Source organism: Apodemus sylvaticus, chromosome 8 (genome assembly GCF_947179515.1).
Source record: "Apodemus sylvaticus chromosome 8, mApoSyl1.1, whole genome shotgun sequence".
NCBI classification, from domain to species: Eukaryota; Metazoa; Chordata; class Mammalia; order Rodentia; family Muridae; genus Apodemus; species Apodemus sylvaticus.
This window is the reverse complement of record NC_067479.1, coordinates 67,441,442-67,465,473: the sequence shown is the minus strand read 5'-3', so window position 1 is coordinate 67,465,473 and position 24,032 is coordinate 67,441,442. Positions and strand designations below refer to the sequence as shown.

The following is a 24,032-nucleotide window of genomic DNA, read 5'->3' as shown; positions in this document are numbered from 1 at the left end:
TATGGTGCTTGGGTTTGAACCCAGTGCTTCCCACTCTAGTGCTCTACTACTAGCTATCTTAGCAGCTGTTACACTAATTTTAAGTGTATTTTTCCATAGTACCTTAGAAATTAACTTAGTCAAATTAAGTTGTAGGATGTGTGTCTTGTGAGACACAGTGGTTTATCTACATAAATGATCATCTTGCTTTTGGGGGCCATATCCTACATGCTTACTAGCTATGTTTGGGGGAACCAGAAAAATTCATTCTTAAGCTTAACATTTTGTTATTATAGCCTAAAGTGGGATTTCAGAGAAGACCTTTGTGAGCTCCAAAGCTGTCACTTCCTTATTGCCATGGGATAATCATCTATCGAACAAGCATACAGTAAATGCCAAGTTTCCAGTCTGCATTACTGTTCTTATGAATGTGGAGTTAATGAGACCAAAATGCTACTACTGTGTATCCATTTCATTTTAAAGTCATGAGGATGGAAATAATTTTCATCTCAAATTATTTTAAGTGGCCAATGTGATCCAACACGTCCCAGATTTTATTATCTATCAACTGAAGCCGGGTAAAAAACTGAAAAATTTCTAAATATAAAGACGCAAAATTTAAAACATAACAACAGTTAATAGAATAGATGACGTCTGTGGAACTTGAAGCTCACAAGATATGGCTAGGTAAGCACATATTTCCTTGGGCATGGGTTCCTGAGGAAGCCTAAATGTCTGAGAGAAAGGTGCCAGGAACCAGGTTCTATGGGAAACCCTCTGCTCCTTGGCTCTCTAGACGATGGGCTCTTACCTGGACCTTCTGGTTCCTATTGGAGTAGCCTATGAGACAAGCTTGTATCACAGTGCCTAACAATGGTTTTTATCTGTCCACATGCAGGCTTTCAGAACTGACCAGATTCTCTGGGGAATAACTGAGACCCTCCAACACAACGCATGTTTGTGGGTTGGCACCATGTTGAGTCAAGGTAATGATGGTCTGGTGTTGCTGTGATCCCAGGATGTGCAGTCAGGAAGACTAGCCTCTTTGCAATCTTTCAAACATGTCTTCATAGAAATTTAGATTTGGCTCTTCAGTCCTTCCCCTAGCTCTTCCATTGGGGTCCCTGCGCTCAGACAAAGAAGTATGTGCATCTGTATTGGTCAGGTGCTGATAGAACCTCCCAGAACTCCTGTCAGCAAGTGCTTCTTGGCATCAGCAATAGTGTTGGGGGTTGGTGTCTGCAGATGGGATGGATCCTTAAGAGCAGTCTCTGGATGGCATATCCTCCAGTTCCATTTATTTTGTCCCTGTCTTTCCTTTGGACAGGAATATTTCTGGGTTAAAATTTTTGAGACACAATCCCTCAACTGGGGGCCCTGCCTATCTACTGGAGGTGTGAAGCCTGAGCGGGCGAATGGGTGGAGGAGCACCTACCCTCATAGAAGCAAAGGGGAGGGGCAAGGAGGGATGGGATGGGGGTTGGCGGAGGGGTAACCATGAAGGGGGATATCATTTGAAATGTTAACAAATAAGATGATTGATAAATAAATAAATAACTAGAAATCTAGATTTAGATGTGTCTGGGCATATGAGCTTGCTCTCTCCACTTGCTCCCCAAAGGGGAACGTACTGGGGAGAGCTGGATGCTTTAGTTTGGTGATGTTTTTTAGGGTGAAATGTTACCTTATTGTCTTAAACTCACATCCTGCTCTAAGATCCAAAGCCTTATGGTGTTTTCTTTCTCTGTATATTGATCAAACCAGTAGTGAGGAGAGTAAGTGCCTTTCTGGTGTGCTGTTTACTTCAACCCCAGAAGTGGGGGCGGGGAGGGGCTCACGCTCAGTCCCGGTGGCCCAGTTTACAGATCTCTGGATTAAAGAGCCAGACATCAATTTACAAGAGTGGATAGACTTCTTTATCTGGCTCTTCTCCAAGAGTTGATCTCATTTCATCCAAAACCATTAGAAATCAAGGGCAGCAATCCCGGATTGGTGCTCACAGTTACCCAAACTAAATGTCCCAGGTCTTCTGAGGGCAAGTGGTCTATGATAATTTTCTGAGCACAATCCAACTTCATTTTCCAAACGAAACCAAGCAGCTTCATCTGCTTCTCCTCAGAAGCCTTTGGCTTTCTTTACACTCATGCCTCACCACTTGGTTCCTCCCACCACACTGGGAAGAAAGTACTGAGGGGTTCTCCGTAAGGCTTTTGTGTACCTTTGGTTGTCAAATAGCATTTTGTTTAAATTGCAAACTATAAAATAAAGCAGAAATCCAGGGTTTAAAAATTACAGCTTGCTTCGGCAGCTGTTGTTCAAATAAAAGGCTTCCTGTAAATCTTGTTGCATTACTGACAGAGCATGAGTTTCTAACAGTCTGGGCTGCCTGGAGTCGTGAGAGGTCCCTCGGGGATGGAGAGTTAGACCAACGTACAGGGGAATAATTAGTCAAAATATCCCCTCTTTGTAAGTGAAAATCAAATCTAGGCCTTCTTTTGGAGCTAATCTGAGAACTTCCAGGAGGGAAGAAAGTATATGTGAAACATTAAATGGGACCCAGGGACCCACCCCAGAGCCTCAGAGCTACCCAGCAGTGCAGTTAAGATGGTATGCAACTCTGTACAAAACTGTTCAGGGTTACCTCTCTGGTTTTAATTTTGACATGATTTTTTTTTCTGTGACATGTTTAATTGTCTATTAAATTTTGGGATTTTAAATTATTTTATTTCTTTTTGTTTTAAAATACTTTCTGGTTTTAACAAGAGAAATAGTGAAGCTCCCTTGACATAGCTTAAGCAGCCTGGGTGATACCACTGGATTTCCTAGGGACGAGGGCTATGGAGCAGGGAAGACACGTACACACTAGACTCTGCCTCTGGACACTGGTCCAGGGCTTTTTCTGCTGGAGTTCAGCATGGACATCCAGATGTGCTGAAGTAGAATCCAGAATCCTCCTCAGGTACGCGCTATCATGCCTTTCCTTTAAGAAGCATGGATACCCGCTTAAAGTTTGCAATGTTACATGTTAATGATGCATTTCACTCAGGACGTGAGAAAATGAAGAATGCGACCCTGATACCATTCTCACTTGCAGATTTACAATTTTCTAATCACTACAAGACTTAGCAAGCATCACCTCAGGGTTACAGTCAGCTTGCTTTATACTCTGTGAACAGGGCTCATAGGCTGCATCATGGAAAAATCTGTTTAAGGCCAAAATTGGAGAGGAAGCCACCCACAGACACCTATGGGAACAGTCCTCACGAGGCAAATGCCGTCCCTTCATTTGAATAGTTACTGGCACATCACAGGGCTGTAGGCTTGAAGGTTTACTGACTAGTAAAAGCAATGGGTCTGTAGAGAACTGTCACCACACTCTTATCCAAAATCACACACCTGAGTGACAGACAAGAACTCCGATCTACACCCAGAGTTTACTATCTCAGAGGCTCAGTGAAAACTCTTCCTGTTCTCTCATGAGTCTAACTAACATTAGGTGTTTGGGAGTCTAAAGTGTATATAGTTAACAATTAGCTCAGATTTTTAAAAAATGATTAGTGGAATTTACCTAGTTTTAAAATAAAAAGCTGGGTGGTGGTGGCGCATGCCTGTAATCCCAGCACTTTGGGAGGCAGAGGTAGACGGATTTCTGAGTTCGAGGCCAGCCTGGTCTACAGAGTGAGCTCCAGGACAGCCAGGGCTACACAGAGAAACCCTGTCTCGAAAAAAACCAAATCCAATAAATAAATAAATAAATAAATAAATAAATAAAATAAAATAAAATAAAAATCACCTTCGTGGGAAGGTACTGTCTGAGGGGACAACTGAACCCAGCAAGAAGGGTGTGAAGAGGGGCCCTGCACTGCAGTGAGGGCAGGACCTGAGGAACCTGCTCTGAGGGCAGCCAGTCCTGGACCTGAGGCTTTCGGGCCTGTTCTCTTCTAAAGTGAGCCAGGGCAGAGTGTGTCTGTGATTTCATTTTTGTCCTTTGTCTTTGTTGGCAGTGCTGGGGATTTGCGTGTGCTGGGCAAACATGTGCTACCTACCACTGGTCACATTTCCACCACACAAGTTTTGCAAATCTATCTATTCATTTTATTATAAAAATGCCAGGTCTCGTGAGGACATAATGCCAGAGACCCAGGTGGTTTAAAATCAATTAAAAGCCTCCCCCATTCCCAAGTCTCTGGAACCATTCTAGAGGTTTCCTCCAGCCCCCATCCCTGGCAGCTGCTTATTTCCTCTCATTCTCCTGGCCCTCTGGGCTTCTCTCCTGTCTCCTGATCCTGCCCCCTCTCCACTTCTCCTCTCTCACACCCCTTCCTCAGCTTCCCTTGATTATTTTGTTTCCCCTTCTAAGTGAGATTGAAGTATCCTCAATTGGGCCTTCTGTACTGTTTAACCTCCTAGTGTCTGTGGGGCATATCATGGGTATTCTGTGGGTGTCTATGTCTATATCTGTCTCTGTCTCTGTTTCTCTGTTTGTCTGTCTGTCTCTTTTGCCATTTATAATAGGCAGAATAGACCCATATGAGCATATCATTGGATTCCTTCTTGGTGGAAACCAAAGAGAGATCCATAAACTGCCAACGCAGTCAAACAACACACATTTTTACAAGAAAGTGCCAGGAATTTTAGGAAACTGATTACCGATATTAATTGCAGTTTCTTGCTTGTCTCCTGTCAACACCCATATTTTGATTTCTGCCTTCAACAGAGTAGCGATGGTCTCTGGAACCCCGGCTTGAAGGCGATCTTCAATGGCTGTAGCTCCAAGTAACAGTAAATTCTAGGTTGGAAAATACCATCAGTTAAGGCACAGTTCCTCCTTAAGAACAGAGCCCTGGCATCCCTGACACGGTTCTCACACATGCCTGACACCCAGGTCTGACGCTTTCACAGACCGTCAGCCATGTTGAGCTGCCCAAGACAATCCCATCAATCATCCCGTGCATGGTACCTGGGTGGCATGTTTAGATTTTGTCAATTTGACTCAGACTAGCATCACCTAGGAAGAGCCTCGGTTGAGAAAATACCTCCATCGGAGTGACCTGTAGGTAGGTCTCTGGTGTGTTTTCTTGATGGATGGTTATAATGGGAGAGCCCAGGTCACTGTAGGCAGTGCCACTCTTGAGCAGGTGGCCTCTAGTTCTACAGAAAGCAGGCTGTGTAAGCCATGGCGAGTAAGCAGCATTGCTCTATGGCCTCTGCGTCAGCTCCTGCCTTGAGTTCCTGCTGTGACTTTCCTCCATTGTAGAGAGCAAGTGAAATCTGGACTGAACGTGCACTCTTTGACCTGGGCACAGCCATGTCAAGGACCAATGCATCAAAGAGAAACTAAATTAAATATTGAAAAGTAAAATGGAATTATACAGCTAGGAGAGGAATGAGGAAGGACAGCAGGTGATGGCTTTCATAGGATAGAAACTAGAAAACAGGTAGTTCAGAGGTTGCTGACATGATCTGAGAAGACTGAAATGGAGTGTGCAGAGGGCGGGACATTGAAATAAGTGTAAAATTACCTAATGTACTGGAACACACAGAAAAGAAAAACACCAAGATGGAAACTGAAGTAAGTGGCAAAGGGACAGCAAAGGCGAAGCATGGACATCATTTAAATGGAAAACTGTCCACAGGTACAGTGTGTCTACCCAGCATGCACAGTGCTACATGCGTGGAGCTCAGTGGGTAAGCCAACGTTAGGTCTACTCTCAGGCACAGCTAGAGAATCACTAATGCTTATATACTGATGTGCATGAGCGAATGAGTGTGTGTGTGTGTGTGTGTGTGTGTGTGTCTGTCTGTCTGTCTGTCTGTCTGTCTATATGTCTGTCTGTCCTTCTGTGTGACTGTGTGTGTCTGTGTGTTCCCACACAGGTCAGAGGACACCCTCATGTGTCATTCCATAGCTGCCATTTCCCACTACCTTTTGTTTTGAGACAGGGTCTCTCAATAGCTTGCAACTTGGCATATACATTAAGCTGGCTAGCTCTCAAATCCCAGAGACTCTCTACTCTGCCCTCTCCAGTACTGGAATCACCAGCAGGTGCCAATCATACTCTTTTTGCAAAGAATTCAGGTTTAGAGGATCAAATGAACTTAGGTCCTTGTTTACAAACAAGCCATCTCTTCAGCCCACCAAGGCTAGTTTTGACCAGATATCCATGGTTTCATTAATACCTGACTCATGGTGGCTAGACCTTTCAGACAGCCTAACCTGAGAACATCCCAAAGCAAAGGAATGATGAAAAACTGAGAATCCATGTACTGGATGGTCTTGTGTGTCAACTTGACACAAGCTGGAGTTATCACAGAGAAAGGAGTCTCCCTTGAGGAAATGCCTCCTTGAGATCCAGCTGTAAGGCATTTTCTCAATTAGTAAACAAGAGGGGCAGGACCCAGACCATTGTGGGTGGTGCCATCCCTGGGCTGATGGTACAGGGTTCTATAAGAAAGCAAGCTGAGCAAGTCAGGGGAAGCAAGCCAGTAAGCAGCATCTCTCCATGGCCTCTGCATCAGCATTTGCCTCCAAATTCCTGTCCTGTGTGAGATCCTGTCCTCACTTCCTTTGGTGATGAACAGCAATGTGGAAGTGTAAGCTGAATAATAAACCCTTTCCTCCCCAACTTGCTTCTTGGTCATGGCGTTTTGTACAGGAATATAAATCCTGACTAAGACAGTCTACAAAGACATCTAGAGAGAACAACAGTATTCCAGGACAACAAATTGATTCCTATCCAAAGACTCTGCTCAACAAATGTTTCATCCTTCCCCGGGCTGACTCTTAGTCTTATGAAGTTACCTTCTCGATGATCTCGTAGCACTCTTCCAGCCTCTGGGCTCTGTCCTTCAGAATGATGCTGGCCTCTTGATAGACTTTCAGCCACTCCTCATACTCATTCTCAGAAAGATCTGCATAGGCCACACACAGAGTCCGCAGGCCTGCAAGGCAGCCACGGGTAAGAGGTGGGGCACAGAACACACCTCCTCCCAAAGGACATCACATGGTACTTTCTGTGTCAGCATGTTCAAAAATTAAAAAGGCCATCTGCTTCTTAGGTTCCTCTAACTTAACATTCACAGAGCTACAAAGGGAAATTTTAAAGTTGCCCAGTGCAATTGTTAATATTGATTGTTAGCCTGATCAGCTGTAGAGTCGTTTAGTAAAACAATGTCTGGCCATGTCTGGGAGGGTGTTCCTAGGTACAGGTGGGAATGCCCATTCGGACTATAAGTGGCCCCTCTCCGAGGGCTGTCCTGTGTCCCACACTGAATCAGAAGCAGTGAGATGTGTTGGTCAGCCTTCATCTCACTCTGCTTCCCAAGATGCAATGCGAACAGCTGCCCCCAGCTCCTGTCACCATGTTTTCCCCACCATGATAGACTGGACCCTCAATCTCCAGAAAAAATAAGCCCCTTCTTTCTCAGGAAGCCTTTGCCAAGCATCTTCCTGTAGCATTGAGAAGAGTAACTCACACCCTCCCCGATGCTGTCACGTAAACAAACACAAACTGCCCTTCCCATAAATTTGGGAGTGCGTGAGATCCCGTGAGTAAGTCTCCCACCGCAGAGAGGCACAGAATCTGTGTGGCTCACATGTATGTGTGCCACGGGCAGCCAGGGAGCACATTTCAAGACACCAATAAACAGCCTGTTGTGCTGTGTTCCTGCTCACTGTGAACAATTGGAATTAGTATCTGCTTAAGTCCTGGACAAATGATAGCACGAGGTCAGCAAAATGACGCCTAGGGTATCTGGGGAAAGGGACAACTGTGATTCTGATTGCTGTGGGTCGGCTGCCTTCTGTTTTAGCGACACTTGTGACATGGCAGAGTCAAACACAGGTAACGGAGTTTGGACCCTGCCATCCACTTCCTCGCTGCCACAGGATGTGAAAAGGGACAAGGGAAAGCAGCTGGAAAACCAGTCCTGGGAAGAAAGCCAGTACTGAGAAGCTCGCATCTGTCCGAAGGCACATCTGTCCGAAGGCACGCCTGCCCACCCGAGCACAGCCACGGTCACATGACACCTCACATGACACCTCACCTGCAGGGTCAAAAGCAGCATCTCAGAATCTCACCTACCTTCTGTGGCAAAATATTCCAGATGGCATAATGTCTCCTCCATGTACTTTGAGTCCTTTGAAAGTCTTTCAAAGATTACATTATCCTGTGAAAGGGAGAAACACCCACTGAGGCTGGCAAAGCCCAGAGGGCATCTGCCAGTGGGCACGCTAAACAAGGTTCTCCGTCGTGTCTGCGTAATGAGCATGAAAATACTTGACTTGGGCAGAGTGGAGCTGTCAGTTGAGCCAAACATGAGCTTTGTAAGATGCACATAGCAATACCAAAAGCTGCTGTGTATTTTAAAAAAAAATCAAAAGGGAACAAGAAGGGGGTGAAGATTCTGAGGGTGGAGACATGAGCAAGGCTGATAGCGTGCCCACAGCTTCACATGTCTACAAAGCTCAGACCCGGGCTCTGCACAGGCTAAGCCCCCATCATCTGCATGGTACTGCTTCAGTGCAGGGTATTTTCAGATTTGGGAGTAGGTGCGTATATCTCAGAGATGGGCTCAATCTAAACATTTTATCTTTCCTGCCTCCCTTTTTGCACTGCCTTCAATAACTTTCAAGTAACTTTCTGTCTTTCCCATGGCTACATTTAGACTGCAACTCACACTACAGGTCAGCTGCGAACTTTGTGCTACATCATAGCAATGCTTGGAAAGTTTTGGATGGGTATTTTTTTGAATTTACTGCTTGTGTGTGTGTGTGTGTGTGTGTGTGTGTGGAGGCGTGTGCGCACGCGCGAAATGTGATGTGTCACAGCAAGAGAGTATGGGGTCAGAGGACAGGCTGCAGGAGTCGTTCTCTCCTCCCACCACATGGATCTCAGGGCTGACTCAGTGTGGTCAGACTCGGCAGCACGCACCCTGGCCACTGAGTTGTCTTGTCAGCCCTGATTTGGGAGTTTTGTTTGTGGATGGATTTTAGTTGTTTGTTTGTCTGTTGTTTGTTTGAGGTAGGATCTCACTGGAGCCCACAGAAATCTGATTGTCTCTGCCTTCCAAGTGCTGGAATTATAGGTATGAGCCACCATACCTGGCTATTTTGTTTTGTTTTTAGTTAGTGTGCTCACACTGAAACATCTTTATGCAGAGGCAAAAAGAGTAAACCGCATTCCCTAAGTTATCCTAAAACAATCTGCCAATAATGGAAGTTCCCATAACCAAAGTGACCATAGAAGCTTTTGCTTTTGGCTCACGTTTGACAAGAAACACCCAATTTGGCACACCGTGCCCCTTACACTGAGCGGCCTGAATGGGTGAATGCGTGCTCCTGATACTCCACTATGCGAGGCAGCATCTCAAGATACTGTTTGCTGTTGTTGCTGTTGTTTAACTAAACTAGTTTGTTGGAGGAGGGGAAGGCTTGGACAGAACTAACATGAAGAATGTGATGGGCACTGGCCGTGTTTCCTGCCTACACTCTCCTGCTTCCAAAGCCTTTCTCTCCCAGCTGCTGCAGCTACAACACACAGCACCCACACAGAGCCTACACACAAGGTCACTCTGGGACGCTATGACCTCCGTGGCCTTAACCAAAGCCTCCCTATCATAAAAGTAGAAATATTTGTGTTGGGCCAAATGGAATGCCTTTAAAAGCTACATACAGTGTTTATCATCAAAAAGCCCCAGTGTCTCCGTAGCCGTGATGACAGAGATGTGTGACCTCTGCCACTCACAACTGCTCCGGGCTCAGTACCTCACTCCTGGTGTAAGTTTGAGGATTAGTCCCTTCATCCCACAGAGCCACCACACAATGGGATACAATTTTACAACCATATAATTTATAATCAGTAATAGCTTTCCTTAGCAACAACACCTTTAGAGTTTGCTTGTTATTAGTTAGGGATATTAGAGAAAAAGCCAGGCTTAAGAAACTGGCCAAATAGATCTACTTGTGAAAATGACCTTTGTCTCCAGGGCAAGAATAGATGCTGGGGAAGCAGCAACACCAGAGGGCAGACTGAGGATCACAGACCACTGTGGTGCCATCACCTTTATAGACACCAGACAATGGCAGCAAAACCAGAGCTGGAGTCCCTACTCCAAGGACTCTGTCCAAAGCTCACGACTGCTAAGAGCAGGTTTTTCCCTGCCCACTGCCCACGCTGATCTAATGCCACCTCGACTCTGTGCCCCTAGTGGCTTGTTAGACGGCTGTTCAGCCCTGGGAAGACCATGAGGGATGTGTGAACAGCGTTGGAAAGCAACACACGGGCAAAGCAGCGTCCAAGGAGTCGGCCATGCTCCGCACCACTGATACTTACGGCCCCCTTGCAGTAGAGTCGAAGTTGTCCTGATGGCAGTCGGACAATGACAGACATTCTTTTTCTGTCACTGTAGCAGTATAGAAAAGAAAGAGAAAGAAAAGAAACGGGAAGGGAAAATCATCATCATTGGCTTTATAGGACCTGGGTGCAGTAAAGTCAAAGCAACCACGTGGAGCCTAGAGATGACCAGGTCCACGACTCAGGAGCTTTCTCCTCAAAGTAAAGCTTCAGCTGTGCACTTTCCTCATCCACACCCAACGGACAGACGCCTGGACGCCTCGCCTTGCCGTAAGGACTCGCTGCATGGCTGGTTGCAAGTGGGTCAGAAATGGAACCTTTGCCCATGTGCTGTTGCATGCCAAATCAGTCAATCCTTTCAATAACCATTCGGGTCACCAGAGCCATCCTCACAAACAGCAGGGTGGGGGAGCCAACACACCTCATGTCTTCCTTGTCCAGCTTCTTTTAATTGGTGAAGGAAATTACCAGTTCCTAGGCCTGTCCCATCCAGCACCAGGCACACTCTCCGGCCACTGCTGCACACCCAGACTCTTTCCCTTATACACTTGTGATCAGGGTCAAGCCCACATGCTGAAGCTCAGTGACTCCTGCTGCCTGAGGTCCATCCTCTTTTCCTACGTCCCCACAGGGTTGACCCAGTTCCCACTGACCCTCTTTCACAGCACCCTGCTCAAGCACACAAGACCCACATCCTCCTCCCTGCTCCATGCTTCCCCCCCCCCCACTTCCTCCTCCTGGAATGCATCCCCCACCTGAGGCCAGTCTGACCCACAGTGTGCTCCGGGTGGAGCCCTCATCCTCTCTCAGCTTCTAGAGGTTGGGTGTCCTTAGCAATGTCACCTAAGCTGTTTCCATTTCTTAATGTGCAAAGCAGATGCCCACAGACTACTCCTAAAAAATGTTAGAAAAGGAAATGGCACCAGCCACTAAAACGAATCAGAACCTGTAACCACAGTAGGTGTTTCTCTCACTCCTACTCGCCCATCCCTTTAAACACTAGACCCTGGGTTTCCATCCACAGTCCCGTTACCAGCGCACCCCTGGCTTCCGGCTTGCCTGGCTGTTAACAGGCACAGTTAATGCAGCACAGGGCAGCAATTCCCACCAGGAGATGCGTTAGGGGCTGGAGAGGGGGCTCGGTGGGCAAAGCGCTCCCAGTGTTAGCCACGAGGGTGGACCACCAGCGTCCACATAAAGGCATGGCGTGGCGCCATGTGTCCGTCCGTAACCCAGATAGAGAGTGGAGACAGGCAGGCCTGGCGTTTCACCGCATCTCCAGTCTAAACAGTGGTTTCTCGACTCTGTGAGAGACTGTGGTGGCTATCTCTCTCAAAGGACTAAGCTGGAGGTGACAGATTTCTACTTCTGGCATCCACATGCACATGCATGGGGAAAACACACACACACACATGCAACACACACACATACACAACATATGAAAGAGAATGAAGGAAAGGAGACAAAAAGCCTGAGATGTTGGAAGCGCAGCTGGAGGCTGCACACAGACACACTGTCACCACGCCTCTGTGAACTGCCACCATCATCAGCTACCCTGTGGCTTCTCTGACCCACAGAACCAGGCTCATAGCTCTCAGCTAAGCATCAGGCAGGAAAACATTTCCTCTGTGATGTTATAAAAACACCGTCCCTTCCAAGCCATTTTTGAACAATTTAACAATTTAAGTATTTTCTTTTTTCTTTTTTTTTCCTGAGACTGTCCTGGAACTCACTATGTAGCTCATGCTGGTCTCGAACTTGGGGTGATCCTCCTACCTCAGTTTTTCCAGATGCTGGCATCTGGCATAAGCCTGAGCCACCATGCCCAGCTCCGTCTATTCTCAATATCAGGCAAAGGTGGTCTCGAGACAAAGACAACAGAACTTTGTTCTAGCACTGCGAGGCAGCTCTGCTCACGCCATTTCCCAGTGCTGCCGCTCTGCCCTAGTGCTGACCATCCAGTGTGCAGGAAGAGACGGACACACGTTCAGCCTCACTCCTCAGAATAAACTTAGGCGGCCTGGGAGGGCCAGAGAGTCTGACAACTATCCCTCAGTCTTACAGTATCTTCAGGTTTGACGGCTTCAGGACAGGCCTGGGCGTGAGGCCTGGTGGAGGCCAAGCCTCCCGAGAGGATAAGCTGACTACATCTGCTCTGTGGGCACAGGTCAGTTTCTCCCTCAGACAGAGATGGAGGCCGGACCTCAGAACCTGAGCTGAGACAATGAAGCCGCGCCCTGCCACGTTCTCTGAGCCTTGTGCACGGCTGCGGCTGCGGTGTAAGGACACCCAGAGCTAGAAGGCAAGGGAGGCCGGAGAGCCTAACAGTGCTGCGAGAAGGAAGCAGAGAACTCTCTTAATGGAACCCTTAAATTCTAAGATGGGGCGCAGAGGGAGGGGCATTTATCATGACTAAGGCCTAAATAAAAGTCATGCCACACAATCAGTAAAACCTGCAGACAAAGCAGTTAAACATATATGAAATGTTTCATGTCAAGTATAGGAAAGAGAAACATACCTAGAAAATTCTAGAACATTGAGGATCTCAAATGTCTGTTCTTGTCCCATCTACAAAACAGAAAAATAGAAGTGGGGCTCTTACCTGAAGTACAAAAATGTTGAAATCCCAAATCAATTGCACCTCCTAATTACATACAGAGACATTCACAGACAAAAAGACACACACAGGTGCGCATGTGCCCACACACACACACACACACACACACACACACACACACACACACACACACACTTAGTCCTCCACACGGCCATTTGCAGTCTGCACTGTGCTCTCACAGTCTGGTGGGGTCAGAGCGCCCTCTGCTGGTAGAAATCCCTCATTTCCTCCTGTAACATCTCCTAAATGCTGCTGTATGGCCTCTTTCAAGTGTGGAAAATGAAAGGTCCAAGCTGCTTAAAACCTTTCCAAACCTTGGGCCCAGCTCTCATATGAATGTATGGATCCATGTATTCTTTTAAAGGTCTCTCTAGATACATACATATACCAGCTACCTAACGTCTCCAGCAGGGCCTGAGCTGCACTTCCACACATGGTGAAACCATCACACTGAGTTAGCCTCATGGCCAAAAATGGTAGCCTGAGGCCCTACTGTGCAACCGTGAGGCCAATGTGGCTGCAGGGGTGCAGGGCCTACCTTAGAAAGAGGCAGAAAGTGTTTCTCAGCTTTAGGAAACAGAGGAGACTGGCGACAGTCCTTGCTACAGGTAATTTCATGGAAGTGAGAGAAAGATTGCGAGGAAGCCCTTTAAAAAGGAAAAATGTCCACAGCCCCAAACACCAGGTTTATGCTGCCACCTCCGGTGAGACCATGGCATCTACACAAAGTAGTTCTAATCTATATTTTCGCTTACAGACAATTACAAAATTTTGCCACTGCATTTGCAATCAACACGCTATTTCATGTACACCATTTTCCAAAGTGCTGGCCCCTTACCGCTTCGATGATGACCGAGTACGGCGTCCTCCCGGTAAACACGAAGCCAAGCTTCTTAGCCCCTTTGACCAAAGCAGCTTCATCTGCCAACGATAAGGCAGCGACACACAGGTTCACCCCGTGTCATGGCAGAATTCTGCTAAATATCATGTTCATGCTAAAACCCCAGTGATTGATCAGGCCTGGTGTTAGCTGTGCTATAACAAAGACTTGAGATGGACATACTCACTCTTCCCAACACCAGGGTTTGAAATGAGTGTTCCTACTGGACAGATGGCATACCAAAAACTAAGTTGCCAGGGCCACGGTAGTTTACACTCTCAGCCATACTCTGCTAGATCAGCTCCAGGAAGACTCCCAGATCTGTCAGCAAGGCTGTGCTTTGGCTGCAGCACTGATTCAGATCCCCAGGAAAGGGGTGAAGGGCAACTGCTCTGATGCCCCATGGGGTGTGGTGGGTGAGGCAGCCAAGGATCCAGCCTGGTTCTCTCTTGAGATCATTGTCTAGCCCAAGATTTTGTACCAGGATGTGCAAGATAACCTGGGCTCTTCCTTGCCAGCAGAGTACCACGAGAGTTGGGACACGCCGGTACTAGCTCTCCTGGGTTTTAACACCCATAATCATGAACTAGAGAGAGTAAAAGGCAGACAGCGGGTCTTGTGGGGCAAGGTGCATCACAGCATCTTCCAGGAATGACTGAAAACACCCAGGTCTCCAGGGAGAAAGCCAACCAGGCACTTCCAGCCACAGCCCTCACCTGGGGACGAAGCCTGGTAGATAATTTCATCTCCATCCTTCTCAGGGACGACGGTGTGACACACAGCCAGCAGGGTAAGGAATTCTTGTATGCAGGGGGCTGTAGGCTAAAAGCAGCAAGACCCTGTTAGCCCGTCACCAGACTTGTAATGCAGAGGATTCAAGCCATCACCTGCTCTAAGATCCAGTGTAGCCAGGCAACGAGACACACAGCTTTGATCCCGGCATTTGGGAGGCAGAGACAGGAGGATTTCTATGAGTCCAAGGATAGCCTGGTCAACAAGAGGAGCTTCAGGCTAGCCAGGGAAACAGGTTGAGACCTTGTCTCAAAACGAGAAAAAGAAACCCAACAAGAATTTGTCATGTGCTTTGACACAGAGTTCAGATGCTCAGATACCTGACTCTTGGCCAGAGGTTCTCAACCTTCCTCATGGGGTGACTTTTTAGCACTGTTCCTCACGTTGTGGTGACCCCCCAACCATAAAATTATTTTCATGACAAGTTTATAACTGTAATTGATACTGTTATGAATCATAATGTGAATGTCTTGTGTTTTCCGGTGGTCTTAGGAGACCCCTGAGAAAGGACAGTTTAACCCCCAAAGGGGTTGCAACCCACAGGGGTCACACACTGCTCCATGCCCAGACACTTGCCCTCCATGGAGCCCACCTCCTGCTACTCTGGTCTTCATATCTTTCTAAGTGCCCCTTTATGTCCACAGCCGTCTGCCTGCTTTGAGCGAGCTCTCCCGTGTAGTGATCTGAGTCACTTCCCCCGAGCCCATTGCCCTGTACCTCAGAACGTAGTCACCAGTGCCATCAGGAGGCACTGTCCTGCCCACCGCTGTCTAGTATTCTGAGTGTCTCTAGAATCCACACCTAAAAATACCTGTGTAATCAAACTTTTCCTATCATCCTTAAGAAAAAGAATCCTATGGTTTTAACTGAAGTCTTAGAATACAGTACACTTTCCCATTTACCAAGGACTTCTAAGTCTTATAAATCAGAACTGGCTTACGTACTGTTGTTCATTTATTTGCCCAAACACACTCAAGTAACTAGTGTGCATCAGGCAATGTGCTCGTCAAGGTTTGGGAGGCTGAACACTTGCCAACTGTGGGCCAACTGAAGCAACCCACACTGCAATTGCCCTCCTGAACTTTGGGCCTCTGCAAGACCTGAGACCAGTTAACCCATCAAGCTGAAACAAATAACTAGTTAGGTTATAACCTAGTAGTTGGTGGACTAAGCCAATAAAGTTGTTTCCTAAGCTCCACCTCCATTTTTATTCTCTGTCTTCTCTTGCTTGGAGCATGCCCAGTGCTTCCCCACACACTAACACATGGACCTGGATTCCAGACCCTCCATTAGGATCCAGGAAGAGGCCTCCACTCCCTTTCACACTCCCTGCTGGCCTTTTTCATTAATTGTTATTTTTTTTCTTAAATGTGTAAATACAACCTGCCAAATTCTTATCACGGTGTTTTATGTGACCGCAGGGTTGATCACTTGGTATTAGAGCAAACCACACCTGACCAAAATGCAGCCAGCAAGCAACTGTGTGGTGCTCAGCTCCAGTGATACAACACAGCTCCTAGTCTAAGGCTCAGGGATCATTGTTGGGGGTGGGGGTCTAAGAGCCAGCAGAACCGGAAGACATATAGTAGGCTACAGAGCCTAGTTCTTCCCTCCCTACCTCCCACTAAACACGTTCTCCTGTCCACAGAAACAACACTCCTAAATTAAGATTCAAAAACAGGGGCAGGGAACAAACATCCCTTCTGATCTGCAAGCAGATACCTTGTTGGGGGCACCACGGCTGGTTCAGGCAGGATCGAGACCCCAACGGTTCTTAGTGATATCACTGTTCCAAGTGAGATGGATGTCACCTGCCCAGATATTGCATACAGACGAGTGTCTGGACCAGATGGCTGCTGGGTGCCTGGCAGGCTCACACTACCTACTAACTCCTCATATCTCCTCTCTTCCTTCACTTCCCCACATCCACGCTGTCTGGTCCCTAAGAGGAGCTAAACAAGTTTCTGCGAAGGGGCTCAGAATCCCAGCTGGAGGACCAGAGGGGAGCTCTCTGTGCCTGCCTAAAAGGTAACCCCTTATTTCAAAGAAGACCAAAGGTAATAATCAATTGAGAAAAAAGTTCATGTCCAGCACTATATGCGTAGTGACAAGCCCTCGGAAGGAAAGGGTCCCAGGGCAAAGCCTTCTAGATTTGTTTCACTGGCTGGTCATGTTGTCAAACTGCTTTCTGAATATCGATATCTATAACAAAGACATAATCTGGCCTCCACCTTGGTCAGAGTAAGAGCAGAGAATCACAACTGGGCATGATGCTGAAAAATATTGGTCATGCACGCTAAGCCCTACATGAGACATCACTAGGTATGTGAGATGCTGTCTTCTGGATAGGACAAGGATACTTCTCCCCTGCACTCACTGCAGCTGTGGTCCTCTCAACATAAGACTTGTAGAAGATCAGGCCAGATGTGCCACATATAAACCATGACCCACTAGTTGCTCCTTGTCCTAGAGGTGAGGGGCACACTCACATGCTGATCCTCAATGTTCTTTAACAGTCTGGGGTCATTGAAGTCACACGAGTCACTGGCACAAGAAGTCATCCGGCTGGAAGGAAGAAGGAAACCCATTCATTCAATTTAAAAGTCCCTGTCCAGATAGCTCACACCTAGAGAGAATCTGCCCTCTACAAGAACCATGAATAAAAACCCCATAGTCCTGCAATCAATGCTTAGGGATCTAGAATAATGAATATTACATCATGAATCAAGATAGTTTAAATCTAAACCCTTCTATAAGCAAACCGTGACAAGTTTTTATAAATAACAACAGATTTGTAAGGGGAAGAATCACAAGTTGTGTCAATACTATGAGTGTCATGTGAGTTGGTCCTTAAATAACTACCAGGCAAAAAACAACCTGGAGGAAGGACTGTCCGGTCCCTCACCACTCGTGGCCAGAGTGCATGCACTGAAGAGAGGGTAGGAAACAACAGAAGAAAGGATGCTGGATTTGAAAGCTGTGGACTGTCAGACTGGAGCGAGGGTGAGCTTCCACATACTCCTTCACCTCCACAGCAAGCTATGTCAGGCTTGCTTCTGAACGGATTAGTACAGCAGATAAAACAACAGCTAATGGCTCGTGGTGAAAGCCATACAAAATGTCACCTGATACCAATGTGGAACACTAGGAAGCTGAAGAATGGCCTATGTGAAGGACACAAAGTATCTGTGAAGCATGCCAGGTACCTGTGATGATGTCAAATACTGTGAGGGGCATGAGGGACCTGTGATGATGTCAGGTACTGTGAGGGACATGAGGTTCCTGTGATGATGTCAGGTACTGTGAGGGACATGAGGCACCTGTGATGATGTCAGGTACTGTGAGGGACATGAGGTTCCTGTGATGATGTCAGGTACTGTGAGGGACATGAGGCACCTGTGATGATGTCAGGTACTGTGAGGGACATGAGGCACCTGTGATGATGTCAGGTACTGTGAGGGACATGAGGTACCTGTGATGATGTCAAGTACTGTGAGGAACATGAAGTACCTGTGATGATGTCAGGTACTGTGAGGGGCATGAGGTACCTGTGAAGATGTCAGGTACTGTGAGGAACATGAAGTACCTGTGATGATGTCAGGTACTGTGAGGGACATGAGGTACCTGTGATGATGTCAGGTACTGTGAGGGACATGAGGTACCTGTGATGATGTCAGGTACTGTGAGGGACATGAGGTTCCTGTGATGATGTCAAGTACTGTGAGGAACATGAAGTACCTGTGATGATGTCAGGTACTGTGAGGGACATGAGGTAACTGTGATGATGTCAGGTACTGTGAGGGACATGAGGTACCTGTGAAGATGTCAGGTACTGTGAGGGACATGAGGTACCTGTGATGATGTCAGGTTCTGTGAGGGACATGAGGTACCTGTGAAGATGTCAGGTACTGTGAGGGACATGAGGTACCTGTGAAGATGTCAGGTACTGTGAGGGACATGAGGTACCTGTGAAGATGTCAGGTACTGTGAGGGACATGAGGTTCCTGTGATGATGTCAGGTACTGTGAGGGGCATGAGGTACCTGTGATGATGTCAGGTACTGTGAGGGGCATGAGGTACCTGTGATGATGTCAGGTACTGTGAGGGACATGAGGTTCCTGTGATGATGTCAGGTACTGTGAGGAACATGAAGTACCTGTGATGATGTCAGGTACTGTGAGGAACATGAAGTACCTGTGATGATGTCAGGTACTGTGAGGGACATGAGGTAACTGTGATGATGTCAGGTACTGTGAGGGACATGAGGTTCCTGTGATGATGTCAGGTACTGTGAGGAACATGAAGTACCTGTGATGATGTCAGGTACTGTGAGGGACATGAGGTGCCTGTGAAGATGTCAGGTACTGTGAGGGACATGAGGCACCTGTGATGATGTCAGGTACTGTGAGGGACATGAGGCACCTGTGATGATGTCAGGTACTGTGAGGGACATGAGGTGCCTGTGAAGATGTCAGGTACTGTGAGGGACATGAGGTGCCTGTGAAGATGTCAGGTACTGTGAGGGACATGAGGTACCTGTGATGATGTCAGGTACTGTGAGGGACATGAGGTACCTGTGATGATGTCAGGTACTGTGAGGGACATGAGGTGCCTGTGAGGTGAGGGATGTGAGGTACTTGAAAGAAACACAGGGTACCTATGAGACACAGGGAAAGCAGTTGACAGAGCAGACTTTAAGCCCACATGTGAGCCCAAACAGTAAGCCTGTAAGAGCCCCCCTTCATCACTTGTTCATAGTCAACACAACCAGAAAGAAATGTAAGGTTATCCAAGAGAGGGATCAAAACAGAGTGGTCCCAAACCTAGAGTCTCACTCAGCGCTCCAAAGAGTGAAGCTTCCAAGCCAAGTGAGCCCATAAAGGAACATCAAATGCAGATTACTAAGTAAAATGAGTTGAGTTCGGCAGGTGACAACTCTGACAGAACTACAGAGACAGAAAATATCCCAGTAGTCCTCAAGGGTGGGGTGTCTATGACAGGGGGTGGACAGGCAGAGCAAGGACTTTGTGGGCAGTGGACACATTTCTCATGATGCTATGAAGATGGATATATACCAGTACACACATGTCCATGCTCACAGGGTATGTAACACCAAGTGACCTTGATGTCACATGTGGTCTGTGGTGATCCTGAGATGTCACTGTTGGTTCCTCGGTAGTATTGAATGTACTGTGGTGGGGGAACTTTCATCATGGAGGTTCTCATGGAGTAGGGCAGAGAGTTCATTGTTGAGATCATCAGGTGAGGCAGGTATTTTATGGGACATCTCTGTGTCTTTGTGATTGTGAAATCAAAACCCCTCTTTAAAAAGGATCAATTCCCAGTACCCACATGTGGCTTACAACTGTCCAGTCCCAGGTGTTCCAATGCCCTCTTCTGGCCTTTGAGGGCACTGCATGCATATGGTACACAGACATACATGCAGGTAAAATACTCATACACACAAAATAAAGACAGATTTAAATTTTTTAAATATGAGCACACAGCCAGTGCCCACCAGGTTTTCAATGACAACCTATAAGGTGTTGGTCACAGGAGACAGAGCAGAGGAAATGGGCAGGTAAGAGCAAGAACAGGAGTGTGCTCCAGACACATGGAAGTAGCTGTGCATAAAAATTATTAAGGAGGAAGAAAGGTTAAAAATGCTGGGAAAACACACTTAAAAAAGGGAAAAAACACTTCCTAAAAAGGAAAGAGCGAGGTGACAAAACTAAAGGATCAACTCTCTAAGACCGGTTATCCACCTAACAGGACAGGACAGAGAGATGGCAGGGAAGACAGTTATCACAGAAATAATACAAGGATGCTTCCCGAATATCAGTAAGAGAAATGTATAAGACAGACGTGTCCTGATAAAAAGGAAATTAGCCACCCAACATAATGAAGAAAATCAGCCTGCCCCAGGGTCACAGTTGAAAGTTCATCTGCTAAAGAAATAGAAAAAGTAATAAACATTTCCAAAGGACTGGGAAGATGGTCTGGGGGAAGCGGGCTGGCTACACCAGAGCAGAGAGAGCTGAACCTTCCCCAGATGTACAAAGCCCTACAATGTCTACAATTTTTAAATAGAGTAAAAATATTGTTTTGAAATACAGGGATTAAAACAACAAGTAAAAACGTTGCAGGTGGCTGTAAAAGGGCAGGCTGGGCAAGGGGCATGCTGTTGGTATTAAAATCTCAGTGGTGTGCATTTAAACCACATCTGAATTTAAACCTTATCCTGGCTCTTTTTCAGACTAACATATTCACAATTTATATTTCGACTTAAGACGATGCTGATGCGTGCCCACTAACGTTGCAGGACACGCTAGTCTTTACTTACCAGAAGTCATCTGAGGACTGCTCTCTGGCTAGCTCTGGGAAGTGGCTGCCAAGAAAAAAATGAGTGGTCAGGGGATGGATCCAAAGATGGGGGATGGGCAAGTCTTAGAATATGTGTGCAAATCCACAGGTGCCCTGGCACTTCTCAGTAAAGTTGGAGACAGGTCAAAGTTTAGCTGTTTAAAGGTTCACTGGGGAACCCACTAGGTTTTTAAAACATATTTAATAGCAACCACACACCCGAATCCCTCAAAACAACAAAATAACAACCATGCTTTGTTGGAAGACAAGGAATGGGGTCTCCTGAAGGTGGCAAAACTACTCACCCATAGGTCACCCCAGCAATGCTACACTTCTTGAAGTTCATGATATTACACGTAAGAGTTCCAGTCTTGTCAGAAAACAGGTATTTGACCTAAGCAAAGAATGAACAAAATGCAGAGAGAGTAATAGGGGGCTGGAGAGACCTGGGTTCAATTCCCAGCAACCACAAGGTAGGCCACAACCATCTGTAACTCAGGGCCCTCTTCTGGATTATTATGTGGTACATAGACATATGCACAATCAAAACACCTATATACATAAAATAAAGTAATTTTTTTCATTTTATTTATTTATTTGTTTTCTATATTCTTTGTTTATATTCTGAATGCTTCCCCCTTTCCCAGTCCCCTCCGTCCCCATCGGTCTCATAAGCCCTCTTCCCTCTGCCCTTTTCCCAATCACCCCCTCCCATTTCCCTGTCCTGGTACTCCCCTATAATGCTGGATCAAATCTTTTCAGAACCAGGGCTCTCTCTTTCCCTCTTTCTGGGTATCATTTGATATGCTAACTGTGTCTTGACTGATAAGTGGATATTAATTAGCCCAGAAGCTCTGACTTCTAAAGTAATTTTTAAAAAATGGATGTGATAAGATACAAGGATCAAGACATGAAGTTGTCTGTATATCTGAAAACCTGCATGAAATTTAAATGAGTCTATAAAATTAAACAAATGTGTCATAAATGATGCACTTTAATTCATAGACATTTACAAAACCTTTCCTGTTACTATTTCTACACTTGGGTAATGAAGAATAAAAGGAGCTTCCGTAATCACCCTTGCCACCATTCGTCAGCATCACTGCATATTAGTCAACATTTCAGTGATATATTTCTTCTCCCAAGCTCCTACATGTTCTTACAGAAGATACAATTCTTTTAAGAGCCCAGCCTCTGACTAGATTAAAAATGGTGAGCATGGCAAGACATCTCCAAAGACCCAGAGCGACACTCCTATGTTAGCAGTAACCATTGGCTGTCTAATTGAACTGGAGGCCCACTCAACAGCATGGCAATCATTACAAGTACTAGAAACTTATCCATATCTGGAGCCAGTGAGGTGGCAGATCTCAGAAGAGAACCTACTGCCACCAGACCAGCATATCTCCTGTTTTTTTGTTTGTTTGTTTGTTTGTTTTGTTTTGTTTTTTAAGGCAGTTTCACTGTGTAGTCTTGGTTGGCCTGGTACCTGCTTTTTTGATCTTGAACTAACCTGCTTCTGCCTTCCAAATTCTGGAATCAAAGGCATGTACCACCACAGCTGGCCCAAACGGCACACCACCTAATTAAGTCCTAAATAAATACTTATTCTTACACTCATAGTTAAGTGTAGCTCTCACCCCTCATCAAAGAAGCTGCTCTTTGCAGCAGAAAGAGATCACCACAGAAAACCACAACACTGGTCAAAAAGCAGAGATCATAGGGGAAGCCCGGCATCAAGAGATGTATCTACAAGACAACACTTACACCTAAGGCTCAGGGATCATTGAGGAAGAGGAGGCGAAAAGGCCGTAAGAACCAGAGGAGCAGAAGCCTACTGTGGGAGTGTGATTCCTAGAAACAGCAGGGAAACTACACCCCATGATACCTCAACCATGTGCCTGCTAAGCAAACCTAAGCAATGGCAGCACCAACGGACAGCTCACTTGGCAAGAGAAAATCTCACCAGGCTGTATCCCTAGCCTGGTAACTAATGGCGGCCATCTTGGGGTATCTATTAACGTAATAAACCATGAAGACCAAAAGCAACTTGGGGAGGAAAGCTTATTTTTTCTTTCCAATGCTCAGGTCACACTCTAACCCTGAAGAAGTCAGGGCAGGAACTCAGGAATGGAAACTAGAGGCAGAAGCTGATGCAGAGGCCATGGAGGCTTACTGCACTCTGGCTTGCTCCTCATGGCTTGCTTAGGTGCTTTCTTACAGAACCCAGGACCACCAGCCTAGGGGCAGCATGACCCACAGTGAGCTGGACCTTCCCACATAAATCATCAATCAGGAAAAATGCATCAACGCCTTGCCTACAGGTCAATCCAGTGATAGCACTTCTTCAATCTGGGTTCCCTCTTCCAAAATAACTCTAGCTTCGGTCAAGTTGACATAAAACTAGCTAGTACACCTTCTGAGAGAAAACTAGTTTCTCCCATGCATGAGCCTCCTACGTGGTTGTCTGATAACAAGTGGTCATCCCTGATCACAAACACATAGCAACAAAGAATGGGCTCAACAGGTTGTATGTATACGTTTGTGCATTTATAGAATTATGTTTAACAATAATAAAGAAAAAGAGGCAATTGATTTGAGGTCATTGGAGAAGTTGTAAGATGGGAGATGGGAGGAATTTAAGGAAGAAAAGGAAAAGGGAGTCCTGCTGATATTATATTTTAATTAAAACAGTTTTTAAAAGATTACATAATGATCAAACTGGGACAGGCAGCTTTTCCATGTACTTCACACTGAAACTTATTTATAAATAATAATTACATATATTTATGATATATACTGAATGTACTCATACATGTATGTATGAATATTAATCATATTGATTAATGGGATAATTAGTTTTGTTGCTTTCAATTAGTAACAAATTTTGTTTCATACAGAGTAAATCTAGGAACATTATAAACAGAATTAGCTCATTCTGTCTTTTTAAAAAACTAATTAAAAGATTATCAACATAGTAAAACGGAAAATCTTATAAAGAATTGTCAAATTTGCAATCCCTCTCCCTCCTAGATTTTAACTTCTT

General features: G+C 46.0%; 1 protein-coding gene across 1 annotated transcript in view; it reads right to left on the bottom strand.

Annotated features, from left to right (window-relative positions):
• Atp8a2 (ATPase phospholipid transporting 8A2) overlaps positions 1–24,032 on the bottom strand; it is a 427,564-nt gene that overhangs the window by 333,594 nt on the left and 69,938 nt on the right. The window contains exons 13-22 of the mRNA XM_052190506.1: positions 21,292–21,380; positions 20,967–21,011; positions 17,113–17,188; positions 14,548–14,653; positions 13,790–13,872; positions 12,853–12,902; positions 10,314–10,383; positions 8,064–8,148; positions 6,782–6,921; positions 4,630–4,768 (exon numbers count right to left, since the gene is read on the bottom strand). Coding sequence (XP_052046466.1) covers positions 4,630–4,768; positions 6,782–6,921; positions 8,064–8,148; positions 10,314–10,383; positions 12,853–12,902; positions 13,790–13,872; positions 14,548–14,653; positions 17,113–17,188; positions 20,967–21,011; positions 21,292–21,380 — 883 coding nt within the window. The remainder of the gene's footprint in view (positions 1–4,629; positions 4,769–6,781; positions 6,922–8,063; positions 8,149–10,313; positions 10,384–12,852; positions 12,903–13,789; positions 13,873–14,547; positions 14,654–17,112; positions 17,189–20,966; positions 21,012–21,291; positions 21,381–24,032) is intronic.